The sequence below is a fragment of the Mytilus californianus genome, unplaced genomic scaffold, assembly GCF_021869535.1.
Source record: "Mytilus californianus isolate M0D057914Y unplaced genomic scaffold, xbMytCali1.0.p SCAF_9, whole genome shotgun sequence".
Taxonomy (NCBI): Eukaryota; Metazoa; Mollusca; class Bivalvia; order Mytilida; family Mytilidae; genus Mytilus; species Mytilus californianus.
In genome coordinates, this window is record NW_026262745.1 from 48,259,219 (window position 1) to 48,285,633 (window position 26,415).

The window sequence follows — 26,415 nt, forward strand, 5'->3', positions numbered from 1 at the left end:
ATGCTAGTTTGAAAAGAAAAGAATTTGAATTTTTACAATATTTGATGGAAATGAGTTTACAATTGAGATCAAGCAGTATCACAAGATTACAATTTTTAAAGGCTGTTAGCTTTAAATTTAGGACCAGAACCAATCTTAGATTAATTGATTGTTGGTTGCTTAATGTCCAGTTGCAAATATTTCATGCATGTCCAGGACGAAGGTTATTTAGTGCTTTAAAGACTCGTCTTGCTCAAAGTCCCACTTCCACCTTGCCGTGGTATGCAGGGGTAGACACTGTCTTGCAAACGGAAGGGGTACATTACAAGTAGATATAAATAGAATGTCATTTATTTATACATATTGAATATAAATAAATAATGAAACATAGATATGAAACTTGTAATTTACCTGTTCATGAAAGAATTAGCCGAATGTAGACTTTAAAATTTAGCCCAAATGTCAACTTGCCATTGGCCTAAACGTAACATATTTTAAGCCCAAATATTACACCAATTATCCCAAAAGTGCATCTCCCATATTATAAACTTATAAATAGATACTATTAATGTACAATCATGAGATGAGAGTACATTGTCTCCATGGTCACACTTATGTAGATAAATAAATATTATAAGTACATACAATAGTAATACCGTTTTGATATCTTGAAAACTGGATTTAAAATTAAAAACAAATTAGGTTTATAAGGATTAAATAAAAATATGGGCGCACACATACAAATATTTTTGAAACAATTATTCTGCAAGAACTTTGTACATAAATGCATTCAATTTCGTGTATTAATCATTAATCTCATGTTAACCATAATAGTTTAACTTGCCAGTTATGTAAATACAAATAGATGACTCTGTATAATTACGTTTGTCACATTGTTATCAGGTTTTTCAATAAACATGCATACAAATCATAATAAAATGCTTCGCTGAGCGCAGCTGGATATGACCGCAGAGGTCCAACCCTGAACAGTTGGGGCAAAAATGGACACAATATTAGCGCTTGATACAGGTCTGAATTTGGATTGTAATCAAATATTTGACACATACTAGGTTTCTGACACAGAAAAATATTTTGAAGAAATTTTCTTTTTAATTTCTGAAATCTGAAATGAGAAAAATTGTAGCCACCCCACAAATTCTTATTTACCCCCCCCCCCCCCCCCCCCCAAATTTTTTTCAACTCCCCTTTCCCTTATTCCAAAAATAATCTCAATTCAAATTTCTAATGGAGTTTGCAACCATAACTACTCATTTAAATACATCATAAAATATTAAAATATAAAATGACATACAGTCATGGTTAAAATTAATATCAATTAATAGTAACTTCTAAAAATAAATTTACAGCTAATCATCTCAAGACAATCATTTCTTAATACATAATTTACAAGCAGTGTAACGGAGGTAATCAAACATATATACAACAGTATCCTTTAAATGGATTGGATTACCTCCCTTACACTGCTTTTAAATTGTCTAAATTGTCCTTAAACCATAAAAACCCTTGTTTTCCCCCCTTTTTTGCCGCTAATTGCTAAATGGTTTGAGCCATAACCCCCCCCCCCCCCCCTAACCATTCCTTTGTTGTATGGAAACTTGTGGTATAATTTCAGAGAGATTTATACACTTAAACACAAGTTATTGTCTGGAAACTGCAAAAATGCTTATTTGGGCCCCTTTTTTGGCCCCTTATTCCTAAACCTTTGGGACAATAACCCCCAAAATCAATCCCAACCTTCCTTTTGTGGTTATAAACCTTGTGTTAAAATTATATTGATTTTTATTTACTTATACTAAAGTTATTATCCGGAAACCACCTGTCTTCGGACGACGCTGACGACGACGACAACAACGTGATACCAATATACGACCAAAAAATTTTTAATTTTTGCGGTCGTATAAAAACCACATTTCTGAAGTTGAAATTAAGTAAAATATGCATCCATCGCAATAATATTTTTTTTATATAATCGACTTGAAAAGACTGTTCTCTGGAAATAACAACTAGAACATTGTTATCTAGCTGCTCATCCCTAAAGTTAACCTTTGACTAGTAAATTAACATACGTCATCAAATCAGGAATTTTCCGCGTACACAGATATTTGTGATTTTTTACTGATATATATTTCTCACAACAAAACATGATATTACAAATAAATGCTCTTTTAAAAAACATATTTTCAGGAAATTTCATTTATAATACAAATATGTATGAAGAGATAAAGAATGCTATTTTCCACTCAATAGCGTCAGCATCAGCGTATTTACACCAGTAAGTGTTTTATAAGCACAACTCAGCAGATTGATTGACCAATCAAAACAGTCCACAGATTTTCCCATAACATTACTACAGATTTCATCCTGTGTAAAAAGGACCAAATACAAGTAATCACAACTTAGATAGTCCACTCGTAATATGTTATAATGTATAAATATAAAGGTGTGCATCCTATAAGGAGTCAACCTACAATTTAATTCATTTTGAAAAATTTAAAGATTTTGTACTGCTGATAATTTTTGCTGTTTACAGTTTCTCTTTATGTATTATAGATTGCAAGATAATGGCAAAAACACAAAAATTGGTTCGGTGTAATGGACAGTAGTCTAAACATTCTGGACATTTTAGTCAATAATAGATTTCCTCCATCGATAATTGTTTTCAAGATAATATACAAAACTTGCATTTTTTCCCAATGTTCTTTTTTTAGAAATGTCAGTCATGTTGCTTAATTGGTAGGCAGAATCAGCTGACACATTTTCTGTAATACTAGAAATCATTGTTTTTGAAAGCCAGTGAAACATGATAGAGTTAATAATGGCTCTGTAATAGCAGCAACTTAGCGGGTGTTCATATCAAAGCTGATATAAATTACATTATGTATGGTAAAAACATGCACAAAGGACTTAATTAGTTAAGAACATATTATAATCACCAGACACTGGTTTCATTTAACTTTAAATTAAGTGTTTTGAATTAAGAAACTAGATGTGTCAAAATGACACGAATGGCCCCGCTAGCAAAAAAGCTTGAAGCCAATTTTAGGATTTTCAAAGTCTAAAGCCTGTTATTTCAGCAAAAATCAGCGGAGCAGAACCAAACATAAACTCGATCTGTAACTCTTCGTAGTAGACTCACATACTAAAAATTAGTTCAATGTGTGAAGGCATTTAGAAAAAAAGTCTGTATACATGCACTGTTATTTTCACAAAAATTTCAAAGTCTGTAAAGCCCGTAATTTCGTCAAAAATCTGGAGCAGAACCAAACCATGCAAACTTAAACATGATCTGTAACTCATCATAGTAGACTCACATACTAAAAATCACCTCAATTTGTGAAGGCATTTAGAATAAAATGCTCCGCTGGGCGCAGCTTGATACGACCGCAGAGGTCGAACCCTGAACAGTTGGGGCAAGTATGGACACAACATTCAAGCTTGATACAGCACTGAATTTAGATTGTGATTAAATATTTGACACAGCATAGGTTTCTGACACAGAATGAATGTGGTCTAAGAACTTAAAATTTTTTAATTTACCTATTCAAACCATATCATTATTATTTGCTTTTATATATAAATCAGAAATAACCAATTTAAGATGGAAAATTTTAAAGAAAAAAAAAATCCCTCCCCCAAATTTTTTGAACCCCCTTATGATTCATCACCCCCAAACTCAATCCCAGCCTTCCCTTTGTGGTATGGTACCTTGCAGTACAATTTCAGAGAGATCCATACACTTGAACACAAGTTATTGTCTGGAAACAAGAACTAGAGGCTCTCAAGAGCCTGTGTCGCTCACCTGACTCTACTTTGGTTTTAGAAATCATGTAAAGATAGATAAAAATCATAACAGATACCCAAATAATGATTGAGGCCAAATTCTGATTAATATTGGTCCCGTTATTTAATAAAATATCCTGGTGGCCATCTTGAACAGTAAATCGGCAACAAAGTAGCAACACTTGGTCAGCACTTCATAAGGAACATTCATGCCATGTTTGGTTTCATTCCATTCAGTGGTACTCTAAAAGAAGACATTTGTATGTATTTCCCATAGGGTCCTATGTTAAACTAAGCCCCCTCCCCCCCTAGCGGCCATCTTGGATGATGGATCGACTGCAAAGTAACAACACTTGATCAGCAACTCATAAGGAACATTCATGCCATGTTTGGTTCAATTCCATTCAGTGGTTCTCTAAAAGAAGACAATTGTATGTATTTCCCATAGGGTCCTATGTTAAACTAAGTCCCCCGCTGTCGGCCATCTTGGATGATGGATCGGCTGCAAAGTAACAACACTTGGTCAACATCTCATAAGGAACATTCATGACATGTTTGGTTCCATTCCATTTATTGGTTCTCTAAAAGAAGACATTTTTATGTATTTCCCAAAGGGTCCTATGTAAAACTAAGTCCCCCCGCTGGCGGCCATCTTGGATGATGGATCGGCTACAAAGTAACAACACTTGGTCAGCATCTCATAAGGAAGATTCGTGCCATGTTTGGTTTCATTCCATTCAGTGGTTCTCTAAAAGAAGACATTTGTATGTATTTCCCATAGGTCCTTTGTTAAACTAAGTCCCCTGCTGTCGGCCATCTTGGATGATGGACCGACTGCAAAGTAACAACACTTGGTCAGCACCTCATAAGGAACATTCATGCCATGTTTGGTTTCATTCCATTCAGTGGTTCTCTAAAAGAAGACATTTGTATGTATTTCCCATAGGGTCCTATGTTAAACTAAGTCCCCCGCTGGCGGCCATCTTGGATGATGGATTGGCTACAAAGTAACAACACTTGGTCAGCACCTCATAAGGAACATTCATGCCATGTTTGGTTTCATTCCATTCAGTGGTTCTCTAAAAGAAGACATTTGTATGTATTTCCAATAGGGTCCTATGTTAAACTAAGTCCCCCGCTGGCGGCCATCTTGGATGATGGACCGACTGCAAAGTAACAACACTTGGTCAGCATCTCATAAGGAACATTCATGTCATGTTTGGTTCCATTCCATTCAGTGGTTCTCTAAAAGAAGACATTTTTATGTATTTCCCATAGGGTCCTATGTTAAACTAAGTCCCCCGCTGGCGGCCATCTTGGATGATGGATCAGCTACAAAGTAACAACACTTGGTCAGCACCTCATAATAAAACATTCATGCCATGTTTGGTTTCATTCCATTCAGTGGTTCTCTAAAAGAAGACATTTGTATGTATTTCCCATAGGGTCCTATGTTAAACTAAGTTCCCTGATGGCATCCATCTTGGATGATGGATCGGCTCCAAAGTAACAACACATGGTCAGCACCTCATAAGGAACATTCATGCCATGTTTGGTTTTATTCCATTCAGTGGTTCTCTAAAAGAAGTCATTTGTATGCATTTCCCATAGGGTCCTATGTTAAACTAAGTCCCCTGCTGGCGGCCATCTTGGATGATGGATCGGCTACAAAGTAACAACACTTGGTCAGCACCACATAAGGAACATTCATGCCATGTTTGGTTTCATTCCATTCAGTGGTTCTCTAAAAGAAGTCATTTGTATGCATTTCCCATAGGGTCCTATGTTAAACTAAGTCCCCCGCTGGCGGCCATCTTGGATGATGGATCTGCTACAAAGTAACAACAATTGGTCAGCACCTCATAAGGAACATTCATGCCATGTTTGGGTTCATTCCATTCAGTGGTTTTCTAGAAGAAGTTCAAAATGTAAAAAGTTAACGCCGACGACGGACGACGCCGGACGACGGACGACGGACGCCAAGTGATGAGAAAAGCTCACTTGGCCCTTCGGGCCAGGTGAGCTAAAAATGCTTGTTTTTAGGCCCCTTTTTGGCCCTAAATTCCTAAACATTTAGAGCAATTACCCCCAAACTCAAACCCAGCTTTCCCTTTGTGATATGGAACCTTGTAGTACAATTTCATAAAGATCCATACACTTACACACAAGTTATTGTCCTGAAACTAGAAAAATGCTTGTTTTTTGCCCCTTCTTGGCCCCTAATTCCTAAAATTTTGAGGCAATTACCCCCAAAATCAATCCCAGCCTTCCCTTTGTGGTATGGTACCTTGCAGTACAATTTCAGAGAGATCTATACACTTGAACACAAGTTATTGTCTGGAAACTAGAAAAATGCTTATTTTTGGCCCCTTTTTGGCCCCTTATTCCTATACGTTTTGGGCAATTACTTCCAAACTCAATTCCAGCTTTCCCTTTGTGATATGGAACCTTGTAGTACAATTTCAGAGAGATCCATACACTAACACACAAGTTATGTCTGGAAGTTACAAAACTGCTTATTTTTGGCCCCTAATTCCTTTACTGTTGGTACCATAACCCCCAAAATCAATCCCAACCTTCCTTTTGTGGTATTTAACCTTATGGTAAAATTTCATAGAGATCCATTCACTTAAACTAAAGTTAGAGTGAGAAAACCAATGTGTCTTCGGACGACGACGACGACGACGACGACGCCAATGTCATACCAATATACGACCGCAAAATTTTTTTGCGGTCGTATAAAAATGGTCCGTATAACTGTTCGTTGCAGAATAACGGATAAGGATCGGCAGGGCCATAAAAGCTGTGTTTTAAATTGATTTAGTGGAAGTAAATAAAAAGACTTCCTGTCTGTAATTGAAAAAAAATGCATTCACTGAATATTATTATACTGCATTTATTATGAGTGCATTAATTTGTGCACATATGATGACTGTGAACTTTAGTGGTAAAATTCATACAACACTTCTAATCAAAATATGATTTCAATCACACATTCATTAACATTAACCACATTTTATTACTTACAGTTTTTTCTCCAAATCATTTACAGCTTTTTTCAACTCTACATTTTCTACATACAATTTTTGACTGACCAAATCGTCAGGTCTTTTTGGCTTATATGGGCTGTAATTAAAGTTTTATGTTATTAAAAATCATTCTTTCTTGAATCAAATATGAACCATTGATGCATGCATTACACATCTAACCATTTCTAGCAGTATCTTTTCATGAGAATTTTATTTCAACCAGTATGGTTCCTGTCATTTTGCAGTTGTTTTTCTTCTGAAATGCAAGTGATGCATTATAATACCTTCTTTCTCTATTTAAAAGAAAATATGATATAAAGACCTTAGTCTAGTTTATGATGAATGACTGGAGTGTAAATTATATAAGAACAAAAGAACAAAAGTTTAGTTACTTCTATCATGTCTATTAAATCTATGGTATTAATATAATTGTGAAAATCAATAATCTTATGTGAATTTTCATCTGATTCCCTCCACTAGTAGATCTTGTCATACGTCATCAGAATTAAGTTTTTTAATTCTTTTTGAAAGGACTTAGAAACATTATGAGTGCAAGAGATATTCCAATCCATTACAAAAAGCACATAATAATACTGCTAAAATACAAACATGCAGTCTAAAATTCTATGTATTTCATTTGCAACAGTTTTAAATTCAGAAAGAATTGGAATGTTTTTATTTTTTGTGAAAATTGCTATGGGACATGTTTCGCAAAAAAAAGCTCATATTTTAAATTTCGATAGCATGAATTGCATGCAGCATTTCCTGAAATTGCAATAAAAAATCTGACGTTTGCAATCACAATAATAAATGCAAGAAATGATTGCTGAAATTACAGTATTTTATGCCTAAACAAATTAAGTAAAGCATACCTTGTTAAACTTTTACAGAAAAAAAATTAAGAGGGATAGTACCGGGATATGTGTCGTACTGCAGTTCTGTGGAATGAATGGCATATTTCTAGTTTTACTGTCAACATAAAATCTTGAAACATGAAGTATAAAAATAAGCAGATCTTGTATGTTGCCAATGAAACAAATATCTAACAAAGTCTAATTGACATGGATTTAAGCAACTACAACTACAGCATTCAGCAATGAGAAACCCATTCTGTATAGTCAGCTATATATAAAAGGCCCTGACTTAACAAAATATAAAACAATTCAAACAAAAAACCTTTAACCTCATTTATAACAAAAGTTAAACAATACACAGAAAATAAATATGACAGACAGCAACAAAGACTGTGATCATTTGCTTCTGACTTGGGACCAGCACATATAGAGTGTGGTGGGGTTTAATATGTTTGTGAGTGCTCAACCCTCCTCTAAACTGAAACAGTGGTATAACAGCAAAACATAAGAAAAAAGTACCGATTGTCATGGTAGTTGGCTTTTTTATTTTAATCCTCAACAAAATGCAATAAAGCCTAATGTAATTAGGTGAAATAATAGAATACCACACTGAATTTGCAAATGTTATTTTAGTATGGATACTGTAAATTCAGATTTTTTAGAGACAAAGAGATTTATAAATAGTTCCTGGATGACGTAAGGATGATAATTGATTGCGACATAATACCCTAGCTTTTCAACTCTAAAAACCATTTTCTGCTTTAGTAAATGCATTTGATACATCTTTTTATTTCCTTATGCATTCAGACTTCTTAAGGTTGCACTTTGTAAATACAGCTTTTTACAAACCACGCCTCTTTTGGGGAGGTATATAATATTCATAGATATTTTGTTTTGTTTACCTACTGGTTCCAAGATATGATCTAAATGTTTCATCTCATAGAGACACAACTTGTCTTGTACCAGTATAAATACACATGGATAGCAGCCAAAATTAAATTCTGAGGAAGATCCAATGTAAAGGGAGGGGTAGTACAGAAATTTAGTATAAGTTTAAACTTTTAGAAGTTCGAGGCATGTAAATTCGAGACTGTAAAACTAAACACTACAGGTACTTGAGCTTTAAAAAGGTGAAAAACTTTAAGCCATTTCCAGTCATGTTTCTAAAATAGATGCAACACTGCAGACCTTTCCAACTCTCAAATATAAAAAAATGCCCCAAAAAGGCAAAATAAATAAAGAATAACCAATAATAGGCCAAAAAAATAAAGAATAGAGAATCAGTAAAAACTAGGTAATGCCAAAACACATACTGTAAATTCAGAAATTATTGCGAGGTTTTTATTAATTCGAAAAATGAAATTGGATGTGTATCGCAATAGTAAGAAGTTGTATTAAGATATGTGATACATATGTCTGTAGGCACGTTTTCCTGAAATCGCAATAATTAATCTTGCATTTTCGTCCGTTCTTCAAAAAATCGCAATAATAAATGCACTCAATAATTTCTGAATTTACAGTAATTAACAGCTCATAGTGATGATGCATTGCCCAACTGGTTTCAGTACTTCATGGACCCTCTACTGAGGCAAAATGACAAAATTGATAGTCAAAATGATAGTGGCTCACTATTTATATAATGTCTGAAAGTTATTGGTTACCAAATAATTATCCAGTACCTGTTACCGATATAAACTCTTATCCGTTCAGTTAAATATCCTATAGAATTTTCATCAGTTCCAATAAACTAATCTTTCAACTGATTTTGTATGTTACGGTAAGCTTCTAACCAAAAATTTCGACACAGTCATGTTTGGCTTATGATTTGCAGAAATATGAAGTCTTTTTAATGAAAGTATTATTTTAGCCTTTAACTTCATTCCACTTATATTGAATGTTAAAGTAAATGGTAAACATCAAACCTAATGATATAGGATTTATTAAGTTCAACATCTAACCAATAATTGGGCTTCTAATGGGACTTCAACCTCATTTTTCATACATGGTAGTCATGCATGCATGCAGTATTGATGCTTGGCTTATGATTTGCAGAAATATCAAGTCTTTTTTAAAAATGAAAGCATTATAATTTAGCCTTCAATCCTTCCTAAATAATTGTTAAGGGTAGCCTTCAATCCTTCCTAAATATGTTAAAGGTAGCCTTCAATCCTCCCTTCAGAAATGATCTAACCCCCATCCAGACCCTCATTTCTAAGTATTATCTTAAAGATATTTTCTCATTAACACTCAATCTCTGTCTCCTCAATATTATCATGATTATGAAGTGACATATGTATTCCATAACTTAGTAATATGTTGACAGACATATAATACCATTTTATGTTAAATTGATTTTTATATGTACATCTTATATGTTATCATGATTATGTTTAAGGATGTTGGCTCCTCTTGTTTTTGACTTTTTGCCAGATATTCGGAATCCTCTGGTTTCATCCATGTAGTGCCATTAGAAATTTTGCCCACTAACCACTACTTTTCTTTCCATAATTTGATTACATATAGTTTAAAATGTCGTTTTTGAAAATCTTATAAAATCCTTGTTATTTTTTCATCGTTTTTGAAAGAAAAAAGGTGTCAATGTTAACTGTATGAAAAATCTAGAGAGAATCATTTCCCGCCAAATTTTCAATGGCTTATATCTAAAAAAAAAAATGCAAGCACACAGACCCATAATTTTTTCTTCTTTTTCAGTTCCGTTATTTATGTACTATCAATTTATAACAGTCTTTTAAAAAGCTTGTTATTTTGAAACAGAGTAGCAAACATCCTTAAGTTATATTGAACAGCTTGGATGAATTGACAAAATGTATACGGTGATGTATAATCAAATCATCATTCTTTCAATGTGTCATATTTAAAACACACTAAAACAGAAGTATTCAGATCACACTACTTACTGCTTTTCATCTTCCACATTGTTGACCTGAAGAGTAACCTTGGCTCCACCATGCTCCTGGAAGAAAAAAATACTCCATTCAGAAACTAACAAAATAATTTTAGTATTCTACCTTTAAAAAATTTAGAAATTAGACATAAACTAAGGTTTAAACATCCTCAGGCAAAGTCAATCTTAGATGGATTTCGCTATTTTAGGTCCTTTTTTGTCATAAGAGCTCTTCAACTGTTTCAGTTCTGATACATCTTCGGCTTTCAAATATTCAACTTTGAGCATTCCTGATGAAGGTTAATCCAGAATAGGACTTAAAAATTTGGACACATGAAACTTTTAATAGTTGTTTTTTCTGTTTTCTTCAAAAAGATTAATAAGAAACATGTGAAAGTTCATAACTACTGAATAGCAACTGATAATTACATCAATTCTGGAAAGCAGCAACTTAAAGAATATCAAATAAAATTTAAGTCAGAAAAGAGGCAGAAGATACCAAAGGGACTTTCAAAACTCATTAGTCATAGAGAAACTGACATCGCCATGGTGCAAAAAAGGAAAGACAACAAAAAGACAAACCAGTCCACACAACACTGCATAGAAAACTAAGACTGAGCAACATGAACCCCTACAAAAACTCTATGTGGTCCCAGATACCATAGTATTACATAAGTTTAAGAATTAATTAAAAAAAGAGAGTATACAGCTAAAATGTTACCATGATAATAAAATGACAAAAATATTACTTCTATAAAAAATTGAAAACAACACGTTTAATAATTTCATGCGTCCGAAGCGCTTTTCTGGATTTACCTTCATCAGGAACGCTCAAAGCCAAACATATAAGTTATTTTATACATCATCAAACATGTCACAATAATCCATAATTATAATTATAAAAGGAACAGATGTAAATGTTTTGCGTTACAAATCATGAATAACTTCAAGTCTCAATTAAATCATATCAAATTTATTTTCACTTAAGTTAACTTATATAAAGAAAAAAGCATTTATTTAAAGAAAAAGCTTTTATTTAAAGAAACTTTGGAACTAAAACTAGAGGCTCTAAAGATCCAGTGTTGCTCACCTAGGTCTATGTGCATCTTGAACAATGGACACTCTTCAACATTTTGGACTAGAAAAGAACAGTGTCTCCCCAGGTTTTTTTGGATATCACAAGGACAAACCAGCGACAAATTAGAAATAAAGATAACAAATAGTTTGCATAGACATTGCCTCTATCATCTCTCCTGATGGACAGTGCCCAATGAGGTCTTATCTTTTTCTTTTGATTATTTGAGTTGTTATCTGCATGGTAGGGTCATGCAGTAACTTGATTAACATAATTAAAAATAGAAATGAATTTTTCAATGTGGATGTGAACAGTACAATTACCAAGAATGAAATAGTTTATTTTTTTTCTTCAATTATTTTGGTTGCCTATATTGTCACCTTTAGTTTATAACATTACTTTGTTACAGTGTAAACCAACCAGTATACAATTTTGGGTATAAAATCATATTTATAGTTAAACTTTAATTTTGAATTTCTGTATAATACCGGATTGAAATCATTAGAAGTATTGAAGATTTTGTCTCTCATTTAAAATGTTTTATTAATTTCTGTATGTTGACAGCTTTTATTTTCTTATTCAATTACATTCCATTTCAATATTGTGTTATCAAATTTTAATTCATAAATATTTTTATGAATAAACATATTTCATAGAATTCAAGACAAAAATCTTTCTGCTGATCTTGTATTGCTGATCAAATTATTCTGTTAACAACAGTTTCTCTCAATCTTCTTTAGTTTTTACCCAAAACAAAACTAGAGGCTCTAAAGAGCCTATGTCGCTCACCTTGGTCTATGTGCATATATTTTTACACAAAGGACACTCTCCAACATTGTAGACAAGAATAGAATTCATGACAAAAATCTCTGTTTTGTTGATCTTGTATTACTGATCATTTAGTCTGTTTAGTTTCTCTCTATCTTCTTTAGTTTTTGCTCAAAACACAAAAGAGGGTAAAAAGAATCCTCATTTAAGGGCAATCATGCACTCCTACAAAGAGTGACAGTCTACTAACTATATCAGCAAAATTTGACTTATTTCTGGATCTTGCCTTGCTGATCATTTTTGTGATTTAAAGTGTCTATTTATCTATTATAATTTTTATCATATAAGGCAAAATGCAAAAAAAAAGGTAAAAATGGTCATTAAAGGGTAATAACTCAAATCAGGTGTTGTAGGACGATTTCCTATAAATTGTCTTAATTGTAAATCTTGTCTTGCTGATAATTGTTGCTTATTTAAGTTTCTCATCTATCTATTGTAATTTTTAAGATATAATGCAAAAACACAAAAAATTGGTAAAAATCGTCATCAAAGGGCAATAACTCTAATAAGGAGTCAACTGACGATTTCGACCATTGTAGACTTAATTGTATAACTTGACTTGTTGATCATTTTTGCCATTTAAAGTTTCTCTCTATCTATCATAGTATTCAAGGTAATAGGCAAAAATGAAAAAAAATGGTAAAATTTGTCATTTAAGGGCAATAACTCCTATAAGTTGTCTGACAGTTTTGACGCATATAGACAATTGGTAGATCTCAGCATTCTGAACATTTCTGCTCCCATCTGATTTTCTCTATTTATAACGGTTTCAAAATAATAGACAAAACTTGCATTTTACCCTATGTTTTATTTTTAGCCATGTCGACCATCTTGTTTGGCAGGCAGGGTCATTGGACACAATTAATTTTTAAACGTCTACATGTATCTTATCTTTTATAGTTTTTAAGATGATAGGCAAAAACACTAAAAATTGGTAAAAATTGTCATTAAAGAGCAATAACTTTAATAAAGAATCGCCTGACGATTTCTGCTATGTTGATTTATTTGTAGATCTTGTTTTTCTGTGTGCCAGTTTATTTCTGCTTTTTGTATATATGATGATGGAAGTTTTTAACGACCTTGACTGGCTATACAGCCTTCGCACGGTCGGCTATCTATAAATATATGTCTATCTATCTATTAAAGTTTTCAAGATGATAGGCAAAAAAGTTGGTAAAACTGTTATTAAAGAGCAATAACTCAAATAAGGAGTTGACTGACAATTTCAGCCATGTGATCTTGTCTTGCTGATCATTTTCTTTCAAACAGTTTCTATCTATCCATTACTGTGAGTTTTTAAGATACAATGCAAAAACGCAAACAAAATTGTAAAAATTGTCATTAAAGGGCAATAACTCCAATAAGGAGTCGACTGACAATTTCAGCCATGTTGACTGATTTGTAAATCTTTTCTTGTTGATCATTTTTGCTATTTAAGTTTCTCTCTATTTATTATGCTTTTCAAGATAATAGGCAAAAATTTGTAAGGGGTTCTGCGGAACCCTGTGTCTCGCCTTAGATTGCTGCTGTCAGTGTAAAAGTGTAATGTTGTCATAAAAAGTGCGTATATTTATCAGTAAAATACAGAATGTTTAAAAAAGATTCAAACTTTCTTTTTAGATGCTATTTCTTGGTCTTGAAGATTAACTTATGTTCAAGTTTCATAACAATCCATGAAGGTTAGTTAACAAACTTATCATGTCAAAAAAATTTGATCCCTGAGACTGTCAGTAAATGTTAACTGTAAAAAAAGTTCATCTATCAGAAAAATACTGAAAATAAAAATATATTTTCAAAAGTGTGCTTCAGACATTACTCTTAATCATAAAATATATTCATAAAATTCTATGAAGGTTTGACAAAGTATTTGATGTGTAACAAACTTTAACCCCAGACTGTATCAATTTGTTAAATGTAAAAAAAACTGTCCATTCATCAGTAAAATACTGAAAATGAAAATAAAAATTTTCACAATTTTGCTCTGGATACTGTATTTTGGTCAAAAACAAGCTTCTGTCCAAATTTCATCTAATTCCATGTAGGTTTGACAAAGTTATTGATGTCCAAAAAAAAAAGAAACCACAGACTGAACCTAAATGTTGATGCCAAAGCACAATAGGTAGACCTCAACCTTATTAACTTTTCTACCCCTGTCAGATTTTTTCTAGTTATAGTGGTTTTCAAGATTATAGACAAAACTTACATTTTACCCATATATGATTTTATGTTCTATTTTTCTCCATGTTGGTTGGCAGACCTCATCAGACATTTTTTTTTTTAATAGATACTCCAATGATGATTGTGGCCAAGATTGGTTAAATTTTTTGGCCAGTAGTTTCAGAGAAGATTTTTGTAAGAGTAAATGGGTGTCAAGAACGACAAACAAACAACACCGGACACCAAAGGATGAGAAAAGCTAACTTGACCCTAAAAATTAAAGTTGAAAATAAATTTTAATAGTTTAATAGTATCCTACTGCAAAAATAAAAACTTGTTATTATTTAATCATTTGTTTACTATCATCACTTCCAAGTCGGACACAATATTTTATACTTACATATGAATCTCTACGCGAAAATCTTGTTTGTGATTTGTACCTGTTGGCTGAGGTGTCCTGTAAATGTAAGGTAATAGAAATTAAAACAAAAAGGTTTTCACCGTTAGAGTAATCATTTAAATCAGAGACATATAATACAATTTCTCTAATTCTTACCCGATTTATCCTTTTCCTGACCTGTTGATTAATTTTATTAAATCAATGTGTGTTTTTTTTTTTTATCTCAGTTCTTCATTGGTCAAAATTCGATTAAGATGTCAATTTTCTTGCTTTCCTCTGAAATTCCTTTTGTGACGTCATAAAAAAAGGAGACCATGTTTGATGACGTCACATAGAAAGAACACATCTTTTTGTAGCCTGGTCATTCGAAAAGATGGATCAATTAAGATGTCTGCATAATTGTTTAAAAATCATTAGAGAAACAGATTCCACCACTAAATCTCGTGCAATATGATATATTTATCCAATCTCGATAGTTAATTTTCAATATTTAAAACACTCTGCGAGCCTTGCGTTTTAAATTGGAAAATTTAACTGTCTCTGAATAAATATTGTATCACACTCGATGCAGTGGTATATTTATCAAAAAAAGAGTAAAAATGAATAATTTTAATTAGATTGGTAGAAGAGACATCAAAGGAGAAAATGAAAGTTTTTGTCAGAATAAATCATTATATACAAGGATATATTGACCTGAAAGAAGTATATTGACTGAGGACGAAGTCCGAGGTTGATATACTTCTTTGGGTCGATATATTCTGTATTGACCTCATACAAAGGCTATAATTGTATAATATACTATTTAGAGTCATTTCGGCATTTCGGCATTTGATAGTTCAACTGGCACCTAATAACATGAGTAATATTATTTCTGCCTTTTTCTTTCCTTTTTACATGTTTATCTAAGAACAGTTTTTCGTTTTTAGTTATATATATATATATATATATTTGCAAAACTTACAATGTCAGAGGTTCATTTCGTACATCGTTATAAAATCAGCACATGGAATTAAGCAGTAAGAATACACAATAAACAATAATCAGTTGGCTTTCTGTTTAAAGTTTTCTCAATATTCTATTAATAATGTTTTGATTGGTTATCACTTTAAAAACTTATGATTCAGAACTTATATCAAATTACAAACAATAACTCGTTTGTTGTTTTAACAATATTCAGGTAGTTTTTGTTTAATCCACAGATGAGGATAAAAACTAAAATTATCATTGTAATTTAAATTGTTTTTTTTCCCTGCAATTCCTGTCTACTTGTATAAAATGAATAATGTTGGCACCAATCGTGTAGCTGATGTTTATTAGTAATGTGCAGTTGTCATTAAATAGAGGTTCCTTTTAAAGGGGCATTAGCTACGAGATATAAAAAAAATTAAAATATGATTTTTTTTTTTGTTCAATCAATAATGAAAGTGCAATAGTGAAATTAATAATAATTCGCTTTAAGCAGCCAGGTTGGTTCAATTTTGTCAAAATAAGCTAAGAAACATTGATGATGAATTATTCACTTGCAAGTGAATAATTCGACCTCATTGAATCCGTATTCATGTGACCTTCAATTTAACCCCCTAGCTAGAAATGACCTCATTGAATCCGTATTCATGTGACCTTCAATTTAACCCCCTAGCTAGAAATGGCCTTACGCATGAATTCGGCGTGTTCAGTTATTAAAAGGAAAAGAATGTCAACACTGAATGTGAAACAAGGGTAAACCATTTGATTGATAAATTGATCCACAAATACTCATTATTATACAGTTTAAACGATGATTTACATATATTTTCAATCTATAATATGAAATCAAACAGGCCTAGAAAAATCAAATTGCACGAGTTCGCTATCTATTTATATTTATGTTTATATCAGGTTATATGGCCGTCTTCAGTATTCGGAGGTCACCTTGATAGTTAATTAGATGGCGTCTAGACTAAAATACAAATGAAATACTGATACACATTATCGAGTCCATGCATTGTAAATTGTTTATTTCAGACTTTTTATAATTTGGATATACGTTTTAGTATGTTATAAATAAAATATGAGAATTTGCGTCAAATCGGTGAACATAAATTTGACATCTAATAGATATAAGAAGATGTGGTATGAGTGCCAATGAGACAACTCTCCATCCAAGTCAAAATTTATAAAAGTAAACCATCATAGGTCAAAGTACGGTCTTCAACACGGAGCCTTGGCTCACACCGAACAGCAAGCTATAAAGGGCCCCAAAAATTACTAGTGTAAAACCAATCAAACGGGAAAACCAACGGTCTAATTTATATAAAAAACGAGAAACGAGAAACACTTATGAACCACATCAACAAACGACAACTACGGAACATCAGATTCCTGACTTAGGACAGGTGCAAACAAATGCAGCGTGTTTAAACGTTTTAATGGTACCAAACGCCCTTTTAAAGCGTGAGTGTTATATTTTTTCTGTCTATTAAGAAATAACATAAAAAATGTGGTGCACACTGAATAACACGCGTAGGAGTAAATTAAGAAAAAAACGTTGATGACTTCACGGTCACATGACAAAATTATGTCAATGAGCTGATAGACAAAAAAACTTTCAGCCAATCAGAAGACATGTTACATCCGAAATTAAATTACTATTACATATGTTCCAATATGAACGGATAGTATGGCTTCATTATTTCTAAAAAAAAAGTTTCCATTGGAACTTCTGTTACGCGCAACAAATACATGTTGACACATTGCAGAAAGGCAATTAAATTAAAAGTCTATAAATAGTAAGTTGGTTTAGATTATTGAGAAAAAACATTTTTGAAATATGAATATTGAATGACCCAGAGTAATATTTAGTCAATCCAATTTCTTAAAACCAATAGAAGAGTGAAATAAAATCAACGTTCATAAATTTTGTGCCCAGAAGATATTAGATCAAGCAAAACTTTATACCAGTTTAAAGCACTTGTCTTTGATATACATATACCACTAAGTTGACATCAAATTACTAATCCAAACACTATGAATGCAAGAAAAACTAAGAGACGACGGACATGCATGTCAGCAAGGGCCCCCGCTTGCACATTTTTATGTGAGGCAAAGAGAATGATGCATACAAATGTTCATAGGTTGTCATTTTTCATAAATTTTGACACCAGCAATTAATTCAGGATGTGTTCTCAATTAACATGTGTTTTGTGAAAATCCAAGCACTATGACATGTATTTTGCTGGGCATTTTCGTTAATGTAGGGCAACCAATAATTTTGACATAAAGAATCATTTCGTAATTGCAAATGACAACTTTTCATCTAAATCCTAGTAAGAAATATTATTCCTAGAATTTATCCTTTTTTTTTAAAAAAAACTAAGTTTTTAACACAATTTTGACTAAAGTGATTGGCCAAAGCTATGAGGTCAGGTGAGCCATAGATCTATTGCACGGTGAACTAAATTTGGTAATTAGATTGTTCATGCACAACCTCCTATTATAGAGGTTTCCCGATTTGCTACGTATCAGGTACGGTTGGTACGTAACGCAACCGCTAGTGCTGATTTGGAGGTATTATTTAATGCGGGAGATTATTTTATTCATCATGATAAAATTAAAAGAAATAAAAAGTCTATCACCAAAAAACTAGGTAAACTATTTATTTGATTACGATTTCAACGTTTCTATACCACTTTGTTTATGATTCTTTATGAGATAATTTAGTCATACACAAGTGCATGAATCAAACAGACCTTAAACGAACTGAATTGAAACGGCCTTTAGATTCTAAATATAGATTTGCAATTCTGTTTGTAATAGGTATTGTTCGTTTATTTATAGCAAAAAAAAGATTGTTTTCGTACAGACTTTTGAATAATTAATATAATAACTATAAACTACTTTCTAAAACACATGATACTGGTGTTAGTTATATTAGTAAACATGTCAAAATTGGGTAGTTTTCGTATTATAATTACTAGTAGTTCTTGCATGATTTTGAAATTAAGTGTTTATTTTTCAAGTAATCTATTTCGATCATTGCAGCAGAAGATTTTTTTGAGAGGATGAGGGAGCTGAGATTTCATATTGAGGCGAGAAAAGGGCATTCTTCCGTTTTTTCCTCTTCTAGAAATGCATTCTAGAAAGTTAATTCAGTAAAATATTAAAAAATCCGTATTCATTATATTCGGTTGCCAATGCAAAACAAAATAACTTTCTTGAATCATTGAATTTAATTGACTAGAATAATTGTCATAGACAGTTAGTTATTATAGACAAGACAAGACAAGACAATAATATATTATACTAAAATACACTTGTACTGACACTTGTGTTCTTTGAATATTTTATTAGTGCATATTTTATTTGATCCTTTATTCATACTTATAACTTTGGTATATTTACTCATACGTATGAATGACGATTTTTACCAAATTGCAGAAAAATATAAGAATGGTATGGATAATAAATTTGACCAACTATATTAATCTATAATATTAAATTTCTGTCATAAATTACAAAGAATTCTTCCTATTATTTATAAAAAAAACAAAGTAGTGGATCACCAATATTATGTATATATTTTTATCTAAATACTTGCATGCCCAGTCGTGTTCATATTTATTAACTGCAAGAAAAATCTTTGCCTACGATGTTTCACATGTACATGTAGACTAGACAGAGAGTATAATAGGTTTTGTATTTACCTTTAACAATATACATTTTCAATGAGGTCAATTTTGTATGTTAAAATAGCTCTTCTATTATGTTTTCAAAAAGCCTACTCCCCAACAAAGCAAACTTATTAATTTTATACTGTTATATCAATACAGAAGGCAGACATCAAATAAACTATGAATGTGCTTTATATTTAGCTTCTTTCTGCAGGGGAAATAAATCTTGATTATAAACCGTTCGTTGCAACGGTTACTTGAAACTGTTTGTTGAAAGCATAATCGAGTACACAAAATGTCGTTTGTTATGAATAGCTAACATATCTACATGAAAGTTTTACCAAGTTGTAGCTAAAAATCATCCAAATACTTTTGATAATGATTCATATAACTACATTGAAATGAAGGGCATTAATGAATTAATTTCAAAAGATTAATGACGGCTCCCAGTTCGTACTACGGTTGGTACGGTAGCAAATCGGGAAACCTCTATTAGGTGTCGATAAACGATTTCAATCATGCCAACTATAAATGTGACTAAAATATTTATGAGCCGATTCAAACGTTTCCTTTTCGGCGATCTGCAAAAAGGTGTTCTATTGTGTGAGACGTCATCAGGTCATCATAGAAAGGAAATCGGGGAATAAAAAGAACGTTTGGCGTCTCAATTCAATGTTGACTTATGGGCTAAACACAGCCGTTGACTATAAAAATTTATCAAACGACCAGGGGAAATTTTTTTAAAGATAAATCATTTACTAAATGTCAGTAACATTTATAATAACGTACTTACCGGTGAATCCTTTCGCCTTGGATTAGCTGAACAGGATCGTTTTGGTGTAAGCTGGTCATCGAATTTAATTTTCAAGGCATCGTCTCTCCTTAAAATCTAATCAAATTACAGAATATATAATTGTTTTTGTTTTTGTTTTTTTTTTTTGCCATGGCATTATCAGTCGTTTCCACACATGAATTTGAATATCCCTCTCTTAAGAAAATTATAATTAGCCATCAAACAGAATGGTCTTATCGGCTTAGTTGTCTCGTGGTGGTGTACCCTTTTCTATTGCGGGTGGTCGTGCGTTCAATATCGGGCCAGGTCACAGTCAAACCATAACTTGTAAATTTATTTATTTGCTGCTTCCCCGCCATTTAGCGGGATTTAAGAGAAAGAGCAACAAATGGTCTGCTCGGAGCTGGAATAATGTGTCACCTGGTAGGGGGATGTCTTTTTGCGGATTGTTGGCTTATGAAGTACGAGCATGTTAAATATCCGTCTCAGTACGTGTGTCTTTCTAGTACAAAACAGAATTCATATTTATATCACCTTAACGTGTTCTCGTCCCGATATGCATGTTATATTTGCCACAGGAAGCTAAACACTAATTCATCAGTATCATCCAAAACAAAACGAAAAGGAGCTAATATATAATAAATTTGGTAATTTTTTACGTGGTGTTGGCAACAGGGCAACATATTTCTAGACTAGGGAGATTCCGTCCGCATTTTGATGACATTGCAAAGTCTACGATCAGATACTGGCATAGGCTTGACAATTTTGGTTAATCTTTTCCATGACTGAAGAAGGCATATTTAGAGAAAAAATTGCTACTCGAGTCAAACTTGAATTCCGTCATGGTATGGATCCTTAAAACTTCTTTATTAACAAACATAAAAGGTGTAGCAAGTTTAGCTTCTGTAAGCAATTATGGCTTTGGAATTTTATACAGAAAAAAATCTCATGGTACCAGTACTATGATGATCAGTGGAGACTCTAAATGCACAATTGTGCTGATGGAAAGCTCTGTAGCTACAGCACTTCCAAGACAAATTTTGGTCTTGAAAGATATCATATCTCAATGTATTACGATCCCCTGAGCAGAGGAGAAATGTTGATATATTAATATCTGTTTGTGATTTGATTGATAAAGGCAAAATATAGATCTAGCTTCTCAGTTCTAGGGACGAGGATGCCAGGGTGATTACCTAATAGTCCCAGCCTAGACTCACCAATAATAATAATATGAACGTTTGTGTGTATTTTATCATAGGCAATCAGAACTATTCCTATATATATATATATATATATAAACAAGTCTAAATTGAAAACAACGTTCAAACCTATGATTGCGTTGGATAAAAACCGCAATTTTTATACGTGTGCATGCAAAAAAAATTTCTTGTTAGAGGGGTCAAAATACAGCACAAACAACATTTTCCAAAAGACCAAAAAAGTGAAAAAGTATATTTTAACAAAACGCATTTGACTAACAGGTCGAACAACAAATGTTCTTAAACCCTGCTGACTGCCATAGGCGATTGCCAAATAAACGAATCACTGATGTAATAAATGGATCTTAATTATAAATTAAATACTAAACAGAAAACAATAAACTTGCGGAAAAGATGAATATATATATACAAGTATATAGCATGTCATTTAGCATCCTCCCTTGGTGCCTCCTGCATTCGTGTCACCTTACAGTATTATCAACTCCTTTGCATCAGACACGAGGATGACGTGCAAGTGCATCTTCTCTTAATATTTTTAACACGTTTACCGTGTGCGTCTGTCACCCGCCTTGCTTGACATGCAGTACCGTCCCTTCGTGGCTTTTGCAGTTAAGTTATAAATATCAATTGTATTGCCAAATCATTAAAAACACTTATTTATGTTGGTTGTGCCTGACAAATGTTTATTTCGTTTTGTGTATACTTGATTATTGTTTTTTTTGTGTGTCTAAAACAATGTCTTATATTTAAATATGTTCTTTGTGAGCCCATTAAATGGAAAATTAAACTTCTTCTTCTATACTTCGTGACTCGTCATCATATATAATATTTTGGTTCATTTAATTTCGTTTAGCCCATTTTTTTATTTTTTTTATTTTTTCGTCCATCACGTTTCTGTTTCGTTTCGTTTCGTTTCGTTTCGATCACGTTTCTGTTTGTCTGTTTCGTTTCGTTTCGTTTCATTTCTTTTCTTTTTGCTTCGCATCATGGTGCGGAGCTATTAGTTTCAGTCGATATACACGCCTTCTTGAAATAATTAAAGATTCTGAATGGTTGCTTTATGATGCGGCTGAGATACAGCAACAGCTATAGGCTTAACTGAGATAAAGAATTACAGACTTTTCTCGTCTCAGGATAAGACAGCAAATGCCGGAAAATTAACTATGTGTATTTCAGTTCCGATCAACTGTCATTAATTCATGTTCGTTTTATTATGCATATATTGCACACTGAAATACAATATTGAAATATCAATTAATACGTGTTTATTTGCTTTGTTAATCTGCAATATGCACGATTTTTTTTGCTCAACAATGTTCCTATACAATGCTTACAAAAATCTGCATTTTATAACTTCTGCCAATCTAGGCACACCTCCAGAATACTAATTCAACAACCACATGCACACATATTACCTCAAATTAGGATAGAGCGAAGCAGTCCACAGTTTTTTAGAAAGCTCAAACTTGTTTTCTTTTACTTTTCCTTTTTTTCCCCCGTTTCGTTTCTATTTCGTTTTGTCCTTTATAGGCACCCAAACATCGGGAATCAAGAATCATGTACTATGCACTAGATACTTGTTGGCTTTGTTGTTGATCTGAATTTTTCAACCAGTATTTTATATTGCGTATCTATAACAATAGTTGTGTTAAGGGTTTCCCTATTTTGTTTGCCAAAGAACTACAACCCTAGGGTTTATAATAATGGTTTATATCTTATTTTTCTTACTTCTGGTATTATAGTGAATCGGGACAAAAGAGCAGGTGTCCCCATTTGCTTCAAGGTACAAAAATTAAGAGAAAAAATAATTCCTACCTATTTTTCTTCAGGAGGAAACCATAAAATATACACATTTTATTTTGGTACCGTTAACGTTTAAAATTTACCTTACGATCGTACAGCCTTTGAACCATGTCAGCAGCACAATTTGAAACCTGGTTATGATCAGCTTTTTTATCCCTTATGATAGAATCAACCCTACGATACAACAAGTCGAGTTCATTTCTCATAGAATACAAATTTACTTCAGCTAGTTTAGGCATAGATTTCTCTCCTAGATTACAGGCAGATTTAACTCTTTCTTTACAATTTACGTCGCATACCACTACTACTGCCTTGGCATATGTCTTGTGAGGTTTATATTTTTGTTCGCATATGACAGTCTGCAAACATCGTTTGGCCGAATTGGGTCTTTGTTTCACTTCATAAATTTTCGTGGGGTTTGGTGTACGCCCTTGTGAATTCATGATGTCTTAATAAATACTTTATGTGAAGCCTCTCCTGAAATTAGAACAAAGTTTGCATATGAACCATTCAAAATCAATAGTCGTGTTGATTGAATCTATATGTAAAATAAAATAACTTGCGTGATTAAAATCTATTGTAAAAAAAACTATTATATCAGTTTGGACCAAATTATCAACAATCACAATCCCTGTGTCACACAAGAGTCTGCGTCTCTCTGCATCACAACTAACTTTGTGACAGGACTCCAAAAAATATTTGTTAAGTTTGCAATATGATGGTTGATAATTAACAGTATAAATGTTTGAAGACCCTGTGTCTGCAACATGACCTGATTAAAGCTTAACCAAGCAAAAGGTGAGTGCAAGTTTCAGATTTGAATAAAATGCAGATGTATTAGAGTGGTCTTTTATTTCCCACTAAGATAATGTATTAATGTGTACAAACTTTCACCTCTGTGTCCGCTTTGATCCATTAATATTCTTTTTTGTTCATTTTTTGTTAAAACAACTTGTTTAAATTTTATATTCAAATTTTGGTATTTCTAGGAACAAGCAAGACATTGGTTGAGACTATTTCCACTGTGACAATGAACAAAATACGCCGGTAATCCCCCTCTGAACAGATATTCGGAAATTCTAGTGTATTGAAACTAGTATACAACTGACATGACATATTCTAACTGGGTCAACTTGAATTTTAAGCTACTTCTCAGTAATCAGAGAACTTACGTGGCTTAAGCTCTAGTTCTCAAAATCGGTCCGAAACCGTCATACGTAAAACGGGTTGTGGTCTGGCTAGAACGTATAGCTTTGGTGAGACCGTAATGTCTTTAATGCGACCCTAGTTGTTCTTAAAACGTTCTCGATACGTTCATCTCGTTTTTATCCCGTTTGCAGTCCGTTTATATTCGAGCTGCAAAGTTATCAATGTTTCTGCATATAAGTAATCAAATGATGAACCAGTGAGAAGGCGGCCTCTTTTTATACCATACATAGTCTGATTGTACTACAGACGGGGTTTATGTTCTGTGTTCTTATGTTGCATAAGAACACAATAAACGTACTCAAAACGAGTAGAGCGTACCGAGAACCTACTGCGAACTTTTAGAATTGTCTAAAAACGTGTTGCTAACTTGTTCAGAACTTGCTATTTTTATTTTGATCGTATTTAGACGGAATATAAAGACGCTCTAAGTAAGGACCTAATGAGGTCTGTGTGTGAATGGTATATTTGTTTTACGAACGGATCGCTTCGGTGTGCACACGTACATCAAATTGACACCTGACAACACCACCTTTCACACGTCCATAGTACGTGCCAAGTACGACAGTTCCGTTCGTAGTACGTCCATCTCGTTTAACAATGTTTAAGTACGTTGCCACTCCGTCTAAAATGCAGGACGGGATGGTCGCCCAGAAATTTTGAGCAGGCTCAAAGTTCTGGAGCACCATTCCCGACCAAACCCGTCCACGAAGTTCGTAAACACTAAAACAGACCGTAAAACGTTGTTACTAGGTCCACTCTGTTTGTACAAAGTTTAAGGCCGTTTGGCTACAGTTTTGCAGAATGCAGTGAGAACGACTCGACTTTGGTGTGACGGAGGCATCACATTTAAGATTTTAGTCCAATGAAACTTCGAATTATCGAGCGGTCCCCTTTACACATGACCATATGATTTTTCATGCATGTAGCCTGAGCATGTAGCATACATCCTACATTATCCTTGATTACATTTGTGTTGTACAATATTTTATCTGTTTGTATTTGATCCAATAGTAACAGTAACAAAAATACAAGCATTTAACCACAGGTACATGTATATATATATATATATATATACTGAATACACTATAAAAGTACCTCTCGTACCCGTGCATTTTTATACTGGTAATTAAACTATCAAAAGTGAAAGTAAATTGATGGCTTATTTTTTTAACTTATATTGGTCATGAATCAACTTGTGTAGGAATTCTTATCTAAATGAACTCGAAATGGTTAATTCAGGAATCGCCTTTAGATATCCCTTTTTTTATATGTAGCGCCAAATTACTAACAAGTCACGACAGCGCAGTATAAATTATAAAATACATCATATCCTCAACAATGAATTATATAGTATTTGAAGAAGTAGATTGGTTTGTAACTTTACCTTGTTATTCTGTATGTCTGACAAGATATCTGTTCGGTGCTACCCCCAGTCCAGATGCAACCCGTTCATCATGCTTGCGTGCTTTTGTCTTGTTTACAGATTTTGTCAAGGAAGTAAAATGTAATGTGTTTGATACCTGAGATAATGGGTCAAGTTTAAATTTAAAATTTAAAATTTCATACTGTGTCAAAATCGAAAAAATAAAATAAAAAAATTAATCATAAAACGGCTGTGTTTGGTCTTTGTTTCAAAACGATGTTATTAACAGTTATGAAATTCTTCAGAATTAGATTTTTTTTCGTGTATTATAAAAGAATGTCAACTACGGA

The 26,415-nt window shown here is 32.9% G+C and overlaps 1 protein-coding gene across 2 annotated transcripts in view; it reads right to left on the reverse strand.

Annotated features, from left to right (window-relative positions):
* Positions 1-26,196, reverse strand: part of LOC127716352 (cingulin-like) — a 90,761-nt gene extending 64,565 nt beyond the window's left edge. For both annotated transcript variants that reach the window (XM_052222522.1, XM_052222521.1), the window contains exons 1-6: positions 26,087-26,196; positions 23,577-23,970; positions 20,471-20,566; positions 15,029-15,085; positions 10,582-10,637; positions 6,808-6,906 (exon numbers count right to left, since the gene is read on the reverse strand). In XM_052222522.1, the coding sequence (XP_052078482.1) occupies positions 6,808-6,906; positions 10,582-10,637; positions 15,029-15,085; positions 20,471-20,566; positions 23,577-23,936 (668 nt within the window). In that variant the 5' untranslated portion in view covers positions 23,937-23,970; positions 26,087-26,196. The remainder of the gene's footprint in view (positions 1-6,807; positions 6,907-10,581; positions 10,638-15,028; positions 15,086-20,470; positions 20,567-23,576; positions 23,971-26,086) is intronic.
* Positions 26,197-26,415: the final 219 nt, after the last annotated feature.